The sequence below is a fragment of the Apostichopus japonicus genome, chromosome 15 (genome assembly GCF_037975245.1).
Source record: "Apostichopus japonicus isolate 1M-3 chromosome 15, ASM3797524v1, whole genome shotgun sequence".
Lineage (NCBI taxonomy): Eukaryota > Metazoa > Echinodermata > Holothuroidea > Aspidochirotida > Stichopodidae > Apostichopus > Apostichopus japonicus.
Genome location: NC_092575.1, coordinates 28,686,126 through 28,705,724, shown reverse-complemented (window position 1 = coordinate 28,705,724; position 19,599 = coordinate 28,686,126). Strand labels below are relative to the sequence as shown.

The 19,599-nt window shown below is 38.9% G+C and overlaps 1 protein-coding gene and 1 pseudogene across 1 annotated transcript; one reads left to right on the top strand and one right to left on the bottom strand.

Annotated features, from left to right (window-relative positions):
- The first annotated feature begins 1,659 nt into the window (after positions 1–1,659).
- LOC139981000 (uncharacterized) lies at positions 1,660–13,205 on the top strand. Its single transcript, XM_071993088.1, has 6 exons — positions 1,660–1,885; positions 6,186–6,506; positions 7,360–7,432; positions 7,794–8,038; positions 8,664–10,933; positions 12,160–13,205. Exons 1-6 carry the CDS (start codon positions 1,771–1,773, stop codon positions 12,415–12,417), a joined length of 3,282 nt encoding a protein of 1,093 aa, XP_071849189.1. The 5' UTR covers positions 1,660–1,770; the 3' UTR covers positions 12,418–13,205.
- Positions 13,206–16,665: 3,460 nt separating this feature from the next.
- On the bottom strand, positions 16,666–18,515 carry LOC139981430 (histamine N-methyltransferase-like; annotated as a pseudogene).
- Between the last annotated feature and the right edge of the window lie 1,084 nt (positions 18,516–19,599).

Sequence of the window (19,599 nt, the reverse complement as noted above, 5' to 3'; positions counted from 1 at the left end):
TGCAAGATCCTAATGAAGATCTCAATAAAATGGTATCAATGTTTCACGATCGGTGGTAATTGTTATCTTTCTAAAGATGTAAGATGTAAGAATATCACACTATATACCTTAACACAGATATGATTTGTACCCCATTTTTATGTCCACAACAGGGAAATATCGACATAGTCAGTGCAAGGGATGTGAGTACGGGGAGGAGGAACTCATTCAGACAACGCTTTCACCTGAAAATTGGATCATTTTATAAATGAGAAGCGCGTGTTCAAAACAAGGCCATATAATCGCTCCATCTGGTAACACTACTATAGTGGAGAAATGAACACATGTGTTGCAGAACCATGCCTAGTATTAACACTCACCAGCTACAATGGCGAAGTTCATTTTTAGGCATTCAATGTCTACGCTTCCATTTTATGTGTGCATCGTCAACATACTGAGGTTATAGTTACCTAACTCAATCGCCTTTGAACAGAGGCTTACAAATTGAAGGAACCAGCACATTACAGACAGCTAACCATACCTAACTTTCGCTGTTCTTAAAAAAGAGGAAAACACAAAAATATACCAAAAGACAAAGAACCAAACAAAACAAACGTCAAATAAATCAACCACAGAATGGCCTTAACCAATCTGTAAAAGGTTTTGAGACCTTTACAGTCACGAGACGTACTCATTCAGAAAGAAAGAAAACATCTTACATTGTTACCTTTATTCTTCAAAATGATCCATTAATTCATACTTCTAAATGTAATAATCTAATGGAAACGCTATACGTGTTCTATTAGGAATGGGCATGAAAGTATGCAGGGCAAAACATCTTACAGATTAGATTGAATTCAAATTTCATTTATTCAAGTTCACTTGGAAGTGAATTTTAATATTTTAGCAGCTGACATCTTCCAAGTCACGAAATATTGGTAGAAAAGTATGTCCATTACATCTTCAACAAGGAGTGACGACATGGTCATGAAGTGATCGAAAATTCGCCATTAATTCGAAACAAATTAGCAAAAATGTCTTCGCTATTTCGCGCTATGGTCTATACTTTGTTTCATTTTGTTAATCCTCCCTTCCACACCCCCTAAAAATCCCAGAAAACTCTCGAAGGCTAAGCTTTACTATCGTAAACCGTCCCTTTACAGTGCTATAGGACCCTTCCTCCTCCGGTGTCTAGTTGGGTCAGTTCGACGGGGAAAACACAGTGGAAGTTCAGTATTTTAAATTTGCAAAGCATTGCTATGTGTTTATTCCGTTGGTTGATTGTACTTTCAATTTCCTAATGACATGTGATGTTAGCCTAGGCATTATTTAACTATTCATCTTGTGTTATCTTAATAACATGTTAACGTGACAGGCAACGACGCTGTGATGATTATCCTACCTCTTCCATTTGTATTATTATCTTAAAACGTGTTTTCCTTATTTCATATTTATTTTAATATAAAGAAAGGCTCTTTGCATAATAACACTTTTTTTGTTTTTCTTTATTTCTGCTGAATTACAAGCTTTCACGCATAAAGAATTGTTTCGTAATTATCTTGTAACCATGTCGCACTATTAAAGACGTTGGTATTAGTTCCGCCTTGGCTAATGCACTTTCCATGTTATTGGAACGAGAAATCTTACAAATGATATATTTGTTTTTCAGATGATTTGCAGGATTGGGTTGAAAAAGAGCATATAAAGGAATATTCTGGATATACTTTGATGATACTTCGACTGTCAGCTGTTTGAGCTAGATTTGATTCTTCTGAAGGTATTGGATTTCAAATGGCAGGTCGTTTAATATTTAGATACGTCTGTGTTCTCTTGACTCTTTTCACCAAGTTTAATAGATCGAACTGTTCTGAGGACAATGGAGAAAGTTCTAACCTACAGATTGAAGGTGAGTCTTCATAATATATTGATATCTGCCCATTGCCATCATAATATGTTGCATCAGTAATCAGTATATAAGACCAACATCTGAGATTATCGCTGATGAAAGTCTAACATAGAATAAAGAGAGATACTTACAGAGTTAAATATAGTGAGAAATATGGAGAGAGAGAGCGGAAATCTTGGGAGAGGGGTATTGGAGCTAAGACTTTCGTTCTTCCGTGCTTTTTCGTTCCGATGCTTTGGCATCCATCGGAACCTACGCAGCCAAGTTGGGGTGTGCGTGTATGCGTGTTAGGGTGCGTGTATGCGTGTGTGTGTGTGCGTGTGCATATATGCGTGTATGTATTTATATATGCATGGTCATGGTCATTAGATGATCCCTATTGTTTTTGGTACGGCTATCTTAGGTATTAATGAGTGGACGGGGCTTAGCGTTAAAATATGGAAATGTCAATATCTCTTCAACGTTAAGTCCAATTTAATTCATATTGAGTATGGTGATGTATCTATATAGTAAGTACATGTTCTTTGCAACAACAAGTTCACCACATTAATATTCATGCGTGGATGTTGCTTAATGGGAAATCTTCAAAACCAGCTTTTCAACACGATTATCTCAACAAACACAAGTTACATCAATGTCATACTTGGTATATATGTTGATACTGGTCAGCAGATGATCCCTATTGTTTATGATGGGGCTATCATGCACATTAATGCTTGTACGGGTCTTTACGTTAAATTATGAAAATATTAGTATCTGTTCAACTGTAAGTCTCATTTAGTTCATACTGGGTATGGTAATGTAACTACATAGTAAGTACATGTTCTTTGCAACAACAATTTTACTTCATTAATATTCATGAGTGGATGGGCCTTAATGGAAAATTGTCAAAAACAGCTTGTAACCACGATATCTCAACAAACACAAGTGGGATCAATGTCATATTGAATGCCCTATTGATTTGCCCGATTTAGTTTATACTTGGTATGGTGATGTTACGACATATATATGTTCTTTGTAACAACAATTTGTAACAACAACATTTAAAAAGAAAATCATCGCAACACTATTTGAGGAAAAACAAAATTTAAATTGATTTTATTGTAATATCATTAAAGTATCATGTTCCATAAACAACTGTTGTGTTGTTAGCTTCAGGCCAAGCAGCAAAGAAGCAGCACATGTGCACCAGAGGCCGTAAAGTACTATATACAGAGGAGAGAGGGCAAAAGAGCGATTCATTAACCTGTCAACTCGAACATGATTTAAAAAACTGTTGGATTTGACGTTTCATATTTGCAGGAGATTATCTCAATACATTTGGCAGGACACATAATAAGACGCAATAACGGAATATATATAGGGAATATATATAGGGAATATATATAGGGAATATATATAGGGAATATATATAGGGAATATATATAGGGAATATATATAGGGAATATATATATATATATATAGGAATATTTATTGAACGGTACCAAATGCATTGATGACGAATTTAAATAAAACATGTGTCCTAAACACGACAAACAACAAACATGTGTTTAGGACACATGTTTTATTTAAATTAGTCATCAATGCATTTGGTACCGTTCAAGAAATCAACAATAAACGACATTACAATAAAACGATATTAATATATATAAGTAGATTTAAATATAAATATTAGACAATTGCTCAGTTAAAGCATTTGCGCAATCCAACATTTTTCTGATTTTGATAAGATATTATCTTGCAGACGAATGTTGAATTGACGAGATACGATAAGTTGTCAATTAAACATTTTGCAGAAAATTTTTCAATTGCTCACTTGGAATGAAGCAAACAGTTCAACGTTTTGCAGAAAAATGTCCAATTGACGAGATATGATAAGTTGTCAATTAAACATTTTGCAGAAAAAACGTTCAATTGACGAGATAAGATAAGTTGTCAATTAAACATTTTGCAGAAAATTGTTCAATTGGTCAGTCAAAGCAACTGAGCAATCCAACATTTTCTGTTTTGGATAAGATATAATCTTGTTAAAAGTTTAAAAGCGGCCAAGCCATCGTCCCGGTATAAACCTATGCTGTCCCAATTTAGCCTTTTCTCGAGGTCGCTGAGTACGAACAGTCCAACGAGCTCACAGATCTTGGCGCCGTCGAATGCACCCATGCATGGTGCGTCAAATTGCTTCTGGGTGCCCTTCTTTGCCCAGGGTTTGCTACTGGTGTCACATAGGAGAGATCTTCTTGAGTGCATGATGGTGTCGAACTCTTTGTCCGGGATGGGTGTAATCTTTTTTGCCCATGTTATACACTTGGTTAGTAATTCTTCGGAAATTGAAGGGTCGAAGTCGACTTGGTCGAAGAGCAGGAATGTTAGCTTTTCTTTCACTCTAAGGCCAGAAAGCCATTCTGGGACCGATTCGCTGCTTCTTCACTGCTTGATATGCGTTTTATTGCGTATAGCATTATTCACACGGTCGAGGATTGCCTTGCTCACGCGTCCCATTTCTGGCTTCGTTGGATTTATTAATCTGCATTGCGTTCTTGAATGGAATTTTTACTTTGTGGTCTTTGATTGTTCCGAAGGCAGGTTTGCGCGGAGTCTCGCTAATTCTACACGAAACGTTGAGCTTTCTTGCTATATGTCGTTGAATTCGGCATCTATTTCGTTAGTTGTCTAGAGGTTGGTATGCAAATACTTTTAGGTGATGTTTTCAGTGAGGAGCTTGTCGTAGTCTGGGTGGCTCAATTTGTACATGTTTCTGCTTTTGGCAGCTTCCGCAAATATTTATCTGATTAGTTGATCTCAGCTACCTTTTCTTTGAGCAGAGATTGGAATTTATCGCCAACTTTCTTAAACTGGATGTTTTTCACTATGGTCAAATGGTCACGCTAGAGTTCTATCATTTCTTGGATTTGGGGTGTTCAACGTTTAGATTTTAGCCCGTATAGTATTCAGGTATGGATTCATCTTGTTTACCATTAGTTGCATCAAGGACAGCGTTGTTGCTCAGGAAGAAGAGTGTTTTCCAGCTTATGCGTTTTATTAGTTCCTCCGTTTTTTCTAGCAATCTTATGGTATATTTCTTGTTGGATAGAATAGGAATGTTCTTACCGGAGTAGTCCAAGTTAAAGGAATTCATCGTCGCGTTGCTTGCCGTGCACGGCAATTACTGTGTAGAGTGCTCTATCAAAAGATTTGAGAGCAAATTAGATATACACATATATATATATATATATATATATATAATATATATATATATATCTAATCTATATATATCTAATTTGCTCTCAAATCTTTTGATAGAGCACTCTACACAGTAATATATATATATACATATATATGTATATATATATATATATATATATATATATATATGTATACCCATGCCTAAGCATAGCGACGTAGCCAGGAATTTGAAAGGGGGGGGCACATTTTGTGATTGATATGGGGGAGTGGTCTAAGGGGAGGGGTGTCCTTAGATGCGATCTGGTGCAATGTTTTGCCAGTTTCATCATTATCATGTATCATATTATCAGCAGATTTTGTTTCCTGTTTGAATTCTTTTACGTGTTCTTTTACATATTATATCAGAAAGACAAACATATTGCTCTTTTACAATTTTTCCAGTAGGATGGCTCTTGTTTATTGTCTAATGTCTGGACTTTAATACATTTGACGAACTTAACTGATGAACAATATAAACTTTCATATTTTGTGAGACAGCCAGATGTGCAGTGGCTTAAAAACAAATATTATTATTGCAGTGTATTAGCAGTGCAATAATTATTTATAGGAAGCGCGTATCACGTACTGTTGCTAGCTTAGCTTCATAACATGTTGTTCGTGCAACGTCTTAGGACGAATCATAAAAAGGATGAGAACGAACGTTGTCAGCGTCGTTGTGCATACGGTTCGTGACACTCCATCGCGGTTAGGTAGGCGATATGTATTTTATTACGCAGTGGCCAACTGTAGGCTTGTTATAGGCTATAGGCAAAATTTAGCTAATTGCATCTGCCAAACTAAGTTAGTAGGTGAATCAATAGGCCTGAATGTTACTACGATTATAATCGAGTTAACGGAGCTGACGAGTATTCAAGATCAAAAGAGCACTGACAAAATACCATGCTAAAAAAACAACAGTTTTTAGCATTTTTCGACACTGAAAGGGGGGAGCGGTCGCTCCCCCCTGCTGCCCCCTGGCTACGTCCCTGCCTGTCATATCATTCTATGTCAACAAGCTCTGTTTATTTAAGAATCTCTCTTTTGCTTACATGTATGTGGAATGTTTATTCCTTGGCAGAGGCTCGCCTGGTAAATGGGGGCAGTGATAAGGACGGCCTGCTCCAGATTCTTGTTGACAATCGATGGTTGCATGTATGTCGTACGGGCAACAAGGACTACCGACTAGCTGTGGCAATATGTAACAGTCTGGGATATCCCTACGTTTGTCAGTCGTTTGACTCAGGCATAATAAATGACGTTGACATATCGCAAGATCCACTGGACGTCATTGATGAAGTTTTTTGTCCGCCATCCACCAGTAGTATTCATAACTGTACCATCGCTCGTAACAGTAACATCAGTTGTGAAGAAGGCTATCTTGGATTAGTGTGCAGTGAAGGTAGGCAGAATAACAGTTATAGTTGTAGTTTGGCCTATACCAGTTCATGAATTAATGTACAGTAGATTTACCCATGCAAACACTGGGGATGCTTGTTTATTAAAGCAACATTTTGCGATCAGATTTCTATTATTTCCAGCAGGTCTGTATTGAATTAACCATTCCAATTGTTCAAATCCCTCATCCATTTTTTGTTTGAAATTAGCGATTACTGTTTAAAGTACAAATCTGCTAGACGACCCTTGCGTTAAATGCTAGAAATATCCATTAGGGCAATTTAAAAACACCGATTCAAATAATTCAGTCAAACACGTTCGTTACATGGGTAGTAATCACATGTTAACACATATCAACGGACACCGCATCAAATACAAAACTATTATCATGACTATTTTATATACCTACACATCAAAACCGCCGTATTACGATATTCTGGCAATTTGACTCAGCAGTAATGAGAACAATACAGAATGGTTAACCAATAATAGCAGACTGGGTATAATGAAGGCATTGATGAATTAATCATGACTAGTTAAGTGTCTTGTTAATTAGTTGCAGTGATTAAAAACATGAATAGAATTCTGTTTAAAAAGATAACAAGTAAAGCAGGAATAGCATCTAGCTGTATTGTTCCATACTTATATCCTGTTTGTATAATTCCCTCTCGTTCAAATGATAAACCTGGAAAGCTATGAAGTGTGAATGTACTGCTTCATTAAACTGCTTCATCTTGGGATCCGACCAGGTCACTTTTGTTACCGCATATATTTGTTATGTCGTTTACAATAGCATAACGAGGATCAATGTCGGATCCACTTATGTGATCTGGTTTTTGTTTCTTCTTTCATTCTAGGAGTAAATGATGTTGAAGTAAGACTTATCAATGGAACATTGCCTGGGAACGGTGTTGTAGAAATACGCTGCAGGTAATAAATTAATGCACCAGTCTTCCTAAATGTTGAATTTCAGTAAATATTATTTTACTGGTAACTTTTTTCTACTAAACAACAAAATTATGCCATATATATAGTGCAATTTTTCAGAGAGTCATTTTCTAAGAATCTTTCAAATACATGCACAGAGCAACATATGGTTGTGATATACTCTAGTTCATTCCTTCAATAATGTGATTACACATCGACTTCTCTCCACCCCTCTTTAATCTTCTCTCTTTCCTCCAAGATAATTCACTCCTTACCATCTCTCTCAACATCTCTGTCCATTGACTCTCCTCTCAGCTTCTCCCCATCCATCATAACCGCTATTTATTCGTCCATCTTGTATTAGCTACGTTACCGGTTGGATGCGAATCTGCGCCGAGGCTTGGGATCTTCGAGATGGTAATAGTATTTGTAGGACCCTTGGTTACCCTTGGTCAGCTGCAACTACTGGGGTAGAAAATAGACGTACCGATCTTACTTTGATTAAGGCGGTTTATTGCTCTCATACTGACGAACATTTTCTTCAGTGTGAGAGAGATTTGGAGAATGGGTGTTTTGATGATGAAGTTGCGTTACTGGACTGTGGAGAAGGTAAGAGTAACTAAAATCACCGAAACGTTAGGCTTACTTCCAAACTTAATGAGCATTGTGAACTTGGATAGAGATAAGTACGCCAATGATATTTAAAGAAGCATACCACAGCCACAGACAATCGCCGCATGCTATCAAATGTCCTTTGATCTGTAATTTCAGGACATAACTAGTATGAGAAGCTTGTATTTATATAGAGATCAATTTTAGGTGCGAGCCTGTATTGCCTAAACGTGGCATTCGCATGTCATTAGTTAAAATTACTTTGTTTATACCGAAATTCAACAAATTTGAATAGAACTTTTAAAATGAACAAGAGAGAAAAGGAAACCAAGTTTTATAGTGAGATGGAAGCTCATCAATTCGTTATTTTTAAACTCAGTTAGATATCCAATGTTTCAATAATCCCTTTTTGTCAGAACGCTCTTCCATTTTAGAGTATTACTCCCTTTCTTACTTTCGAAGCAATCAATGGTTTATGTACAATGGTAACACCGTTTTCATGATTCCAATGACAAAAACGTTACCGATGCAGCAGTGAACCTTTTATGGCGTCTTGAAAAGAAAAATGTGTGCAATAATATGTTTATTATGCATGTATTAAATGTTGGTGTGTTTATTCCAGACATAACAGTCGCTGGTAAAGATGTGCGTACCTGCGGTGCTCGTCACTCTTGCTCAGCACGATGTGGTGAGATCCGAAGTCTTGACTCTTGTTCTTGTGATAAACTTTGTTATTTTTATCGAGATTGTTGTCACGACTTTGAAGACTTCTGTTTTGATGATGACGTATTCGACAAACCCCGCGATGTGGAGGACAATTATCTTGAACCTTTAGCAATCAATGAACATTTAGACTTTAAATTTTACAAATGTGAGGCGGTTAATTTTGACCAAACTTTCTACCTGGTTTCCTATTGTTCTCCAAGGTGGACGGACGAAGAATTGAGGCAACTCTGTGAAGACAAGAGTATTGAACTTGACCCTATGCGAATCATGCCGGTTTACGATCCACGAAATATTTCGTACAAAAATGTTTTTTGTGCGGTCTGTCATGGCGTAGAACTTAACGAAGCCGTTCCGTGGGAAATATCGGCAGAGTATGATAGAACCAGAGCATTCTATGATCCTTACCTTGGTACAGTATTACCCGGTATTCTGACGGGAAACTACTACTTTTATTATCCGAGTAAACTTTCAAATCCGCGACCTTGCATATTGAAAGAATATTCTAAGTGTTCTGATAAAATACCTGAAAGTAACGAAGCTGGTGATGTCTGTGCAAGCTACAATGCTCCAGTGTTTCCATCAGACGGTATCTATAAGAACTCTCTATGTTTAATTTGTGAAAACTCGCAGTCGCACTTTGACTTTCCGAACTTTTGCAGAAGTGCATGTGCGACTGAGTGCACAGACAATAAATACCTTAAGTGCAATGGCCTATGTGGTTTCACGGACACTATCTTATCCATATCTCTTCTATTTGATTTCGGCAGTAACACAGAAGTTCAAGAAAGACTAGCCCTCGTGTGCCCACCGAACGAAATATATGATATTTTTTCTAAACGATGTAGAAGATTGACGTGCCCATCATTTTCAAGTTGTATCGCAGAACCGGTGACATCGGGTTCTCCGGATGATCAGTCACGGAATATATCAGAAGAGATCGTGCTTTCATGTGTCTTAAATATAACTCGTAACTACAGTAAGGTATTCAATGCGTTGGACGATGTAGAACCGTTTCATTTCTCTTTGACCAAAACATTTTCTTCCATAGAAATGGAAGTGTTTGGTGAAAACATACTCATAGTTATAGCAATCGAAAGTAGCCTAAGACCTTTGCTCTTAAACACACCTGTCGAAGACCCAACGTGCTTCACTGACAAGTGGCGGTTTGTGTTCGAACCTACAGAGCTACCTTTTATTGCAGACAGGAACTGTACACATTTCATCGATTGTACTTCCACAGCTACCTCTACCAATCGTATGAAAAATCCTTTATGCAAAGTCATATATGCTACCTACAACTATGACAAAGAAACCCACGTCATGACTTACAGCATAATTCCAAACGAATGTTTGTCTTTACTTGACAGAGAGCTACAATGCAATGAGAATCGCGTATTCATACCATACGATGGATTGAGTGTGACGGACTGGAACGAACCTGTGGTCAAACACGTTCAATCTTCTTCTCTACTTCGACGTATAGAGATTGAAATCTCACCAGATGGAGTTTGGGCTTGCTCGGAAAATATCGTGACTGAAGTCGAATTGATACTGTATCACATTGAGACCGTCTTCGGTGGTTTGTCGATTGTTGCATTGCTTTGTATGATAGCCATTCACATTTGTCATCCATCATTGATGAATATTCAAGGCAAATGTATTGTTGTATTTACAGCATGCCTACTTCTCGGACAAGCTTTCTTTAAGATTAATCCACTTCTGAATGAAATATCTGACGTATGCTTTGTTCTCGCTACAGTGTCCCACTTTGTGTGGCTTTCTGCCTTCAGTTGGATGACTGTAATTGCATTCAGGATTACCAAAACGTTTACTCAATCTCTACGAGTGCACGAAGATAAGAGTGAATCTCTCTTACTACTTGCCTTAGTCGCATTCGGTGCTCCAACACCTTTCGTTACAGTGGCAATAGTGTTACAATTTACCAATAGTTCCTACACTCCTTACACATCTTCGACGTTGGTGTGTTATCTTCGTAGTGGGTGGCCTTTGGTGGTGTTTGTAACGATTCCGAACGTATTGTTCCTCCTGACGACTTCGGTACTATTGACAGTGACTATTCTTTCAGTTCACCGCTCTTTAAAAGCTGGACGGAAAGTCAAAAGTTCAAACAAGCAACAAACAGATGAATTGTTCATCATTGTGAAAGTAAGTTAAATACTTAATTGTTGTCTGGGACTAAGGGAGGTTGCGTCGGAGTGGTGCAGCAGTATTATGGGAGCCCAAAGGAAAGTCCATTGTTAGGGCATGAGTGCACAGTTTGTTTTGTATTATATTGGGCAACTCTAGACACCCGGATATGACTTTCAGGGTCTTCTCTGTCAAGGACAGAATTTCCTTTGAATTTCTTTTTAGTATCGGGAGAATATTTTATCAATTATTTAGAAGGCCGGCTTAAGTGGATGTTTTTTCGGCACATGTCCCAGCCCTGTCTGGTAGTCTTTTTCCAGATGTTAAATCAGTTTTAAATCCTATCAGGCCATTGGTTAATGGTCAATTACTATCCGATTTGACCGGTAATTTCCGCAAACTTGGCAAATAAAGCCTCTATCATCCTGGCAACCTGGAAATATCGCCTCTCAAGAGGGTGAAAAATAGGTCGTTTCTGAGACCGATTAGCTCTTTGAGACCAACTGCAGTATTGGCCGAGCAACATTTAAATCAAATGTACATCAAATTATACACCGTGGTTTATAATTACAGTTGTAGACTCAGACGTGTAGGAAATTTCCGATTGTATACACTGTGCCCCCCTCTCGCCACCTCTCGTGGACTTACATGCTTTCACGTTCATGTTCAATGTCAACAATTCAATAACGTCAAGAAAAGGGAACTTAAATTTAAGACGTACATTAGTTTATACATAATTCTGTTTAAAAAATACCGAGATCAAAGAAATGCAGAAAAACACACACATATCAATGTATTGAAACATCAGCTCATACTGTTCATATCAGTTATTGTTTGTTTAAGAGGAACTAAAACAAAGGCTTGTATCTATACGTACAGTTTTGTTGTTTTGGTAGAATACTGCTTAGAAAAAGACGCCAATTACAGTCTGTCCTTGTCTCTAGGAAATATTTTATACTTTTCATTAATCGCATACACACATTCATGCTTCTAAATTTTGATCCAAAAATAGCAATGTCATTTGGTGATTCATTTTCTTCATACAATGCACGGAATGTAACGTTCATGTATTCCCGGGCCTACGTAAAACTACAACACTATTTCGAAAGGAACCAACTGTATTACCAAAAAAGGGAAGCCATGGGTAAGCTCTCGCACAAGTGATGGTGCGATGCACGGCAAAATTGATCTGACTAGAGGGCTAGTTTTCTTTTTTATTTATTTGCTCAATTGTATCTTTTCAGCTGACGATTCTGCTAGGTTTACCGTGGATATTGTCTCTCCTACAAGGTATCTTCAACAACGTGTACCTTCTTTGGGTTTCTGTAATTGTTAATTCCCTGCAAGGTGTGCTGATGCTTGCAACCTTTCTCTTGACGCCGAGTGTTAGGAAGATTCTCAGAATACCTCGCTGTAGTCAGAAAAATGCTGTTCCCACCAAAGAGGGAACAAAAGCAAAGAAGGAACTAAACAATACATCTACCATTACTACTAAGCTGTAGTTCATTTGTTGTGAAACTTTCCCTTTTACTGTATTATGTTGAAATATTCGATTCGATGTTCTTACCTTCATTAGCATGAAGTAACCGAGTCAGCAATCTAAAGTTGATTGGGAACTGCATTTTTGTGATTCTTTAACAAATGCTTGTCTATTTCAATGTTATCAATGTTACTTGCACTTATCATTTACATCGAGGGACACATGATGTTAAGGCAAATGGGCTGAGGGAGTGGGGTGGGAAGAGAATTTGCCACTGGATTGAAAACTTACTAATATCATACTTTAGAATACTGTTACATTGTCATCCCCCTTTGTAGAGGCGGAGAGACTGCACCGCTACATGTATTTAAATATTAAGCGCGAATGTACTCAACCTGCATATCGCAGGAAGTGGTGCTCTGGAGTACCGTGTATATGAGTGGGAGTTGTGCTCTGGAGCACCGTGTATATGAGTGGGAGTTGTGCTCTAGAGCACCGTGTATATGAGTGGGAGTTGTGCTCTAGAGCACCGTGTATATGAGAGGGACTTGTGCTCTGGAGCACCGTGCATTTGAGAAGGAGTTAAGTACCGTGTATATGAGTGGGAGTTTTGCTCTGGAGTACCGTGTATATGAGAGGGAGTTAAGTACCGTGTATATGAGTGGGAGTTGTGCTCTGGAGTACCATGCATATGAGTGGGAGTTGTGCTCTGGAGCACCGTGTATATGAGAGGGAGTTAAGTACCGTGTATATGAGTGGGAGGTGTGCTCTGGAGCACCGTGTATATGAGAGGGAGTTAAGTACCGTGTATATGAGTGGGAGTTGTGCTCTGGAGTACCCTGTATATGAGAGGGAGTTAAGTACCGTGTATATGAGTGGGAGTTGTGCTCTGGAGTACCGTGCATATGAGTGGGAGTTGTGCTCTGGAGCACCGTGTATATGAGAGGGAGTTAAGTACCGTGTATATGAGTGGGAGTTGTGCTCTGGAGTACCGTGTATATGAGTGGGAGTTGTGCTGTAGAGCACCGTGTATATGAGTGGGAGTTGTGCTCTGGAGTACCGTGCATATGAGTGGGAGTTGTGCTCTGGAGCACCGTGTATATGAGTGGGAGTTGTGCTCTGGAGCACCGTGTATATGAGTGGCAGTGGTGCTCTAGAGCACCGTGTATATGAGAGGGAGTTGTGCTCTGGAGCACCGTGTATATGAGTGGTAGTTAAGTACCGTGTATATGAGTGAGAGGTGTGCTCTGGAGTACCGTGCATATGAGTGGGAGTTTTGCTCTGGGGCACCGTGTATATGAGAGGGAGTTAAGTACCGTGTATATGAGTGGGAGTTGTGCTGTAGAGTACCGTGTATATGAGTGGGAGTTGTGCTGTAGAGCACCGTGTATATGAGTGGGAGTTGTGCTCTGGAGCACCGTGTATATGAGTGGGAGTTGTGCTCTGGAGCACCGTGCATTTGAGAGGGAGTTGTGCTCTAGAGCACCGTGTATATGAGTAGGAGTTGTGCTATGGAGCACCGTGTATATGAGTGGCAGTGGTGCTCTAGAGCACCGTGTATATGAGAGGGAGTTGTGCTCTGGAGCACCGTGTATATGAGTGGTAGTTAAGTACCGTGTATATGAGTGAGAGGTGTGCTCTGGAGTACCGTGTATATGAGTGGGAGTTGTGCTCTAGAGCACCGTGCATTTGAGAGGGAGTTGTGCTCTAGAGCACCGTGTATATGAGTGGGAGTTGTGCTTTGGAGCACCGTGTATATGAGTGGCAGTGGTGCTCTGGAGCACCGTGTATATGAGAGGGAGTTGTGCTCTGGAGCACCGTGTATATGAGTGGGAGTTGTGCTCTGGAGCACCGTGTATATGAGTGGGAGTTAAGTACCGTGTATATGAGTGGGAGTTGTGCTCTAGAGCACCGTGTATGAGTGGGAGTTGTGCTCTAAAGCACCGTGTATATGAGTGGGAGTTGTGTTCTGGAGCACCGTGTATATGAGTGGGAGTTAAGTACCGTGTATATGAGTGGGAGGTGTGCTCTGGAGCACCGTGTATATGAGTGGGAGTTAAGTACCGTGTATATGAGTGGGAGGTGTGCTCTAGAGCACCGTGTATGAGTGGGAGTTGTGCTCTAAAGCACCGTGTATATGAGTGGGAGTTGTGCTCTGGAGCACCGTGTATATGAGTGGGAGTTAAGTACCGTGTATATGAGTGGGAGGTGTGCTCTGGAGTACCGTGTATATGAGTGGGAGTTGTGCTCTAGAGCACCGTGTATATGATTGGGAGTTGTGCTCTGGAGCACCGTGTATATGAGTGGGAGTTGTGCTGTAGAGCACCGTGTATATGAGTGGGAGTTGTGCTCTGGAGCACCGTGTATATAAGAGGGAGCTGTGCTCTATAGCTGTGTATCTTATAGAGAGTGACGCGTTAGAGGTGTGTGTCTCAAAGGGAGTTGTGCTCAAGAGTCGTGTTATTAATGACAGAGCACCAGCGTACTTCACATGAGCTAGAACAGGTTAAGGACATTTGTGAAAAACAATTGATATATTTTTGTGGTAACGTCGTATTACGTTACCACCGCATTATATGCTCACGGTTGGGGTATACCAGTTATACGATATATTACTACCTACTGAGATACCAAAATATGTCAAAGTTATCGAAAATCATGTGGAAGTGCTTACGGTGATCAAAGATCAAAATGGATTGTATCAGTCAGTTGGTCGCAAGGATTTTAAAGAATCAACCGAAAGGAGGTAGATGTTAAAATGTGGTCATTGTATTAGCCAAAGTAACTTTTGGGAGTTCGTTTAACTCGTTTCTCTGCGGGTGTGAAGGTTATCACAAAGGAATGGCACTGTTTTAGTATATATAGCCGAAGTTGTTTATTTTGGATTACTCAATTAATTCTAGTGTTTACGTACTTTTCAACAATTTGCATAAAGCCAAATAATTGTTCCATGTTTGTTTCTAGTCTTACGGTGTGCATATATATATATATAGCTTAGTGACAGTATCTCTTCTTGAATCTGAATATCAAATTAGCATAATGTAGATGTTTAATGTGATCATGTATCTATGAATATCCAAATATTTATTCATTTCTGTACGCTGTTATCAAGACCGACCAAGATTCGTTTCATTTCTTAGTTAATTAGTTATAGTTAATGTAAAGCTGATGACGATATTGTTACGAGGGCCCATTGTAGCTTAACGCTAGTCACAGTTAGTGAGAAACCTGAGCAATACACGATTGTTCTGGTATAGTCCTTATGATGACACGCTGGTCTCGGGTTACCGTCGGTTTACGTGAAGTCCTGTTGTACGTTGTACACGCCACTTCGTGGATTCTCTGGAATGTTCGCGAGATATGCAAAGGACTTCCGGGAACGAGGAAACTGGGTCGAATTGTTACTCAGGTGTATCGAGAAAGATCTAGATGATTCTTGACATGGCACATCGTATAAAAACCCGCCCAGATCGGAAAGTGTCTCAGTTTCTGAACGAATACAAGCGACGACACATATTATACCATTCTACTATATATCGTCAGTGCTCAACTGCCAGTAGTTTCTGAGGGATTGAGATATCTATACCAAGATTGATTCTACACTTCCATTCAGAAGTTTGAAGAGGACTTTGCTGTGAAATTTCAGTGTTCCAGTCTTTATGTCTCCGTTGAGGAAGTTCGTTACGCCAGGAGTTGGTGGCTATAAAGCTGATTTTGGACTGACTCTGGTAATATTTAGTCGGCGAGCAGTTCGACTTGTGCTTCACTCGATTGTGGCTGGAAGTCCGTCTTCTATTTTGGAGCATCGCCGGAAAGAGGGTGACTGCTGTTTCTGGGATCGCGAGAAACTTCGTCGAGGACCAGTGAATTTCGCGGTACAACGGACCGAGAATCGTCGTCATCAAGGTCGTGGCCGCTGAGGGATATCGCCGTTGGAAGAGACCAGCGTGTTTTAAAGTGTATCCTATCTTGTTAAGTTTGTGAGTAATTTTCTATATATTTGTAATTACCACTTGTTGTTGGTACAAACTCCATTGTTCAATATAGTTTATGTTTTCATTAAAATCCTCTAGACTCGTCAATTTGTCTGTGTTCCTTACGGAAACGAACCCAGGCCCGTGTCTCGTTAAATATTAGTTATCGAGACCTCTCGCATTCCAACGTAGCAATATTCACAAAGAAGCAAACGTTTACATGATCGATTCGAATTTCCATTTTATTGGCTAAGAGACCATTATCATAGACCTAATCATAGTGTTAACATGAAAATCACTCTGTAGTTATTTGATGGAATCTAGTGGAACGTAATAACATATAATTCGTAGATATCAATCGTATAGTCGAACAACACTGACATTGATTCATGCACGTGAGTACAAAACTTTAGGTTTTGATGGACATTTTAACAATAGACGGAGCCCGTTACAAATGGAATCAGTTTAAAAAGTACATGTCAGATATTGACATTCTATGAAAATTAACTAGCCGATTGCAAAAATGTTGTCCCAACTTATATAAACTGATGTCATAATCGGGATAGAATGATTTCCTTGCTAGGATAATGTTAAATAGATTCCGTTTTAGTTACATTCTTATGGAGACGCCTAAACTAACCGAACATATATATAATTGCTATAAAAAGACACGACCGAGCAATGACGAATAATGACGAGTAATGGCTTAAAATGTTGAAATAAAAGGTTCTTCTAGTGACAATCTTCCCACCGTAACAATACAAATATCGTATAAATATTAACTGACAATAATGGCTTCCCAGTACCTTCCCATGGTAACAATACAAAATATCGCATAATTATTTACTGAAAATAATGGCTTCCCAGTGCCCCTTCCGAGGTAACAAAACAAATATCGTATAATTATTTACTGACAATAATGGCTTCCCAGTCATTTCGGAACAAGACCTTTTCCTCGACCTGTTCAGAAAACTGCGAAGATCGAAAGCATTGAAGACATCTTTGACTATTTCCGCAGGGAAGGCGTCTTGGAAACCAATTGTTTTCATAATGAAGTCCAGGAGAAGCTGGCCCTCTTGATCATTCTTGTCGAAGCAAGCTGTAATATCAACGCTGCTTCTCACTCGAATCGAATCATACTTAATATGAAGTCTTTGCAACATCTTTGTGATTGTAGCGGCGTTGTACTCGCTAAAGATATTTGTACCCAATACAGCAAACCGATCAACAAATTCGAAATCCTGTGGGTGTTCTATGGCGAAAAAGAATAACTACTTGTACTTCGATTCATAAACACAGCAGGGTTCGAGCGCTATATCAGTTTGTATTACAAAAGAACAGACATTTCGTATACCCGCATAAGGACACATGTTTGTTATGAAGAGAGCGACAGAGAAATTTCTCTGCTCTTTCAATGACTTTGTTGTGCCGTTTCCACTGTTCAAACTTGACAACTTCCATGTTACTCTTTTGTAAAGTTAGGTCATGTGTTAACAGTGATGCGTTAATACTCATAACATATCCATACACATGTCGACATAACTGTGAATTTTGTTGCACATACCTAACCCAAGTAACAAAACAAATATAAAGAGTTATCAATCTTGTGGTCTGAATATTGCTCGAACACTGCCCGGACGCTCTAACTGAACCCTCTGCGGATTTGGATTATTTGAAATAGTAGGCCTATAGCTACGACATTCACCTCCAATTGGCACTGTGTTTATAAGACTCCTGTAGTGTTAAATTGTCCATTTAGAAAACGAGGAACGAATGTCTGCAAATGAGGGCAGAAACAAAGTACCTGTATGAAGAAAGATGAAAAAGCTACCTGCTCTAACAATCATGAACAAAATTCCGCCATCTACCAAGGAATCAAGGAGTTGATGCACAGTGGCTTCCAGATCTTCAAAATAATACATCACATGAATGGCGGTAATAAAATGAAATTTCTTATTTTTAAGAGCTCCTGTTCCATAATATTCTTGTAAAGTCATTTGATGCCAGTCCCATCTTATTGATGAATAATTTGCCATCTTTATACGTTGTCCTTGTATATAGCGATGTGCTCTGGTACTGGTTCCATGACACTGCTCTGTATCTTGGGGAATGTTGTTAGCAAGGTTGATATGATCTGTAGATCCATGTGTCCTGTCGATGAATAGAGAGCATCGTCATTAAAACAAATAAGTATTTCCAAGAAAAAATTTGCTATATTTTGAAACTTTTGAAATAAAGGTGAAGAATCTATTTCATAATTTTATTCAACCTGCACTAATTAGAACGAATGAAAAATTGTTCTAAACTTGCGACGCCCTGGTTACACTGCTGTAATTTTAATGAACGTGTTTGCGTGGAAATTGTTTTCTACAACTCACCCGATACTCATAGCTAGTGCAGTAAGTACTGTTCATGTTCCGCAACCGTGCATCAGTAACTACTGCGCTGTGTTCGCAACACGGTAACATGTGTTACAGTTGGCACAGTAATTACTGGAAAGCTGTTACACGTTGAAATACCAGTCCGACAGGTGAAAATTGCGTTAGCCTAATTAAAGAATAAAAAACCCTTCAATTTGCAGTAAGAAAAAACTTGCAGTAATTACTGCCACCTGTAACACATGTTACCGTGTTACGAACACAGCGCAGTAGTTACTGATGCAGGGTTGTGGAACATGAACAGTAGCTACTGTACTATAGGTATGAGTATTGGATGAACTACCAGAGTTAGCTTAGTCCTTGAGTTGCCGTCTTGAGTTGAAAACTTACAGACTTAAACAAAGGTAATCATAAATCAACACCACATGTATATACTTCCATTTTGTACGAATTAGTACTTGTATGCTCGAACGAACGCCATACTGACCGACGACTCTACTTTTAGTTTTATTTCAATCCTCTACAAAACAGGCATGCACTGTATGGTTTATCGTCCGGTGTGTATTACTAGCCTGGTGAAGGCAAGATTTAAAATAAAGTACATGGGGCTCTTACGAGTACGGATATAGCATTCGCACAGTATTTGAAAACCATGAAATACATGAAAGATACACAGATAATTACTGAATTATTTACGTTACATAGTATCAACATATATTGAATTGTGTGGAAAGCTTGCATTAATAAATATTTGAGATATATTTTCATTATAGCTGTTCCCGATCCAACTCCCAGAATGCGAAGATCTTCCTCATTTCCTACATCATTTTCTTTAAGCTTTGGCCCTATTCT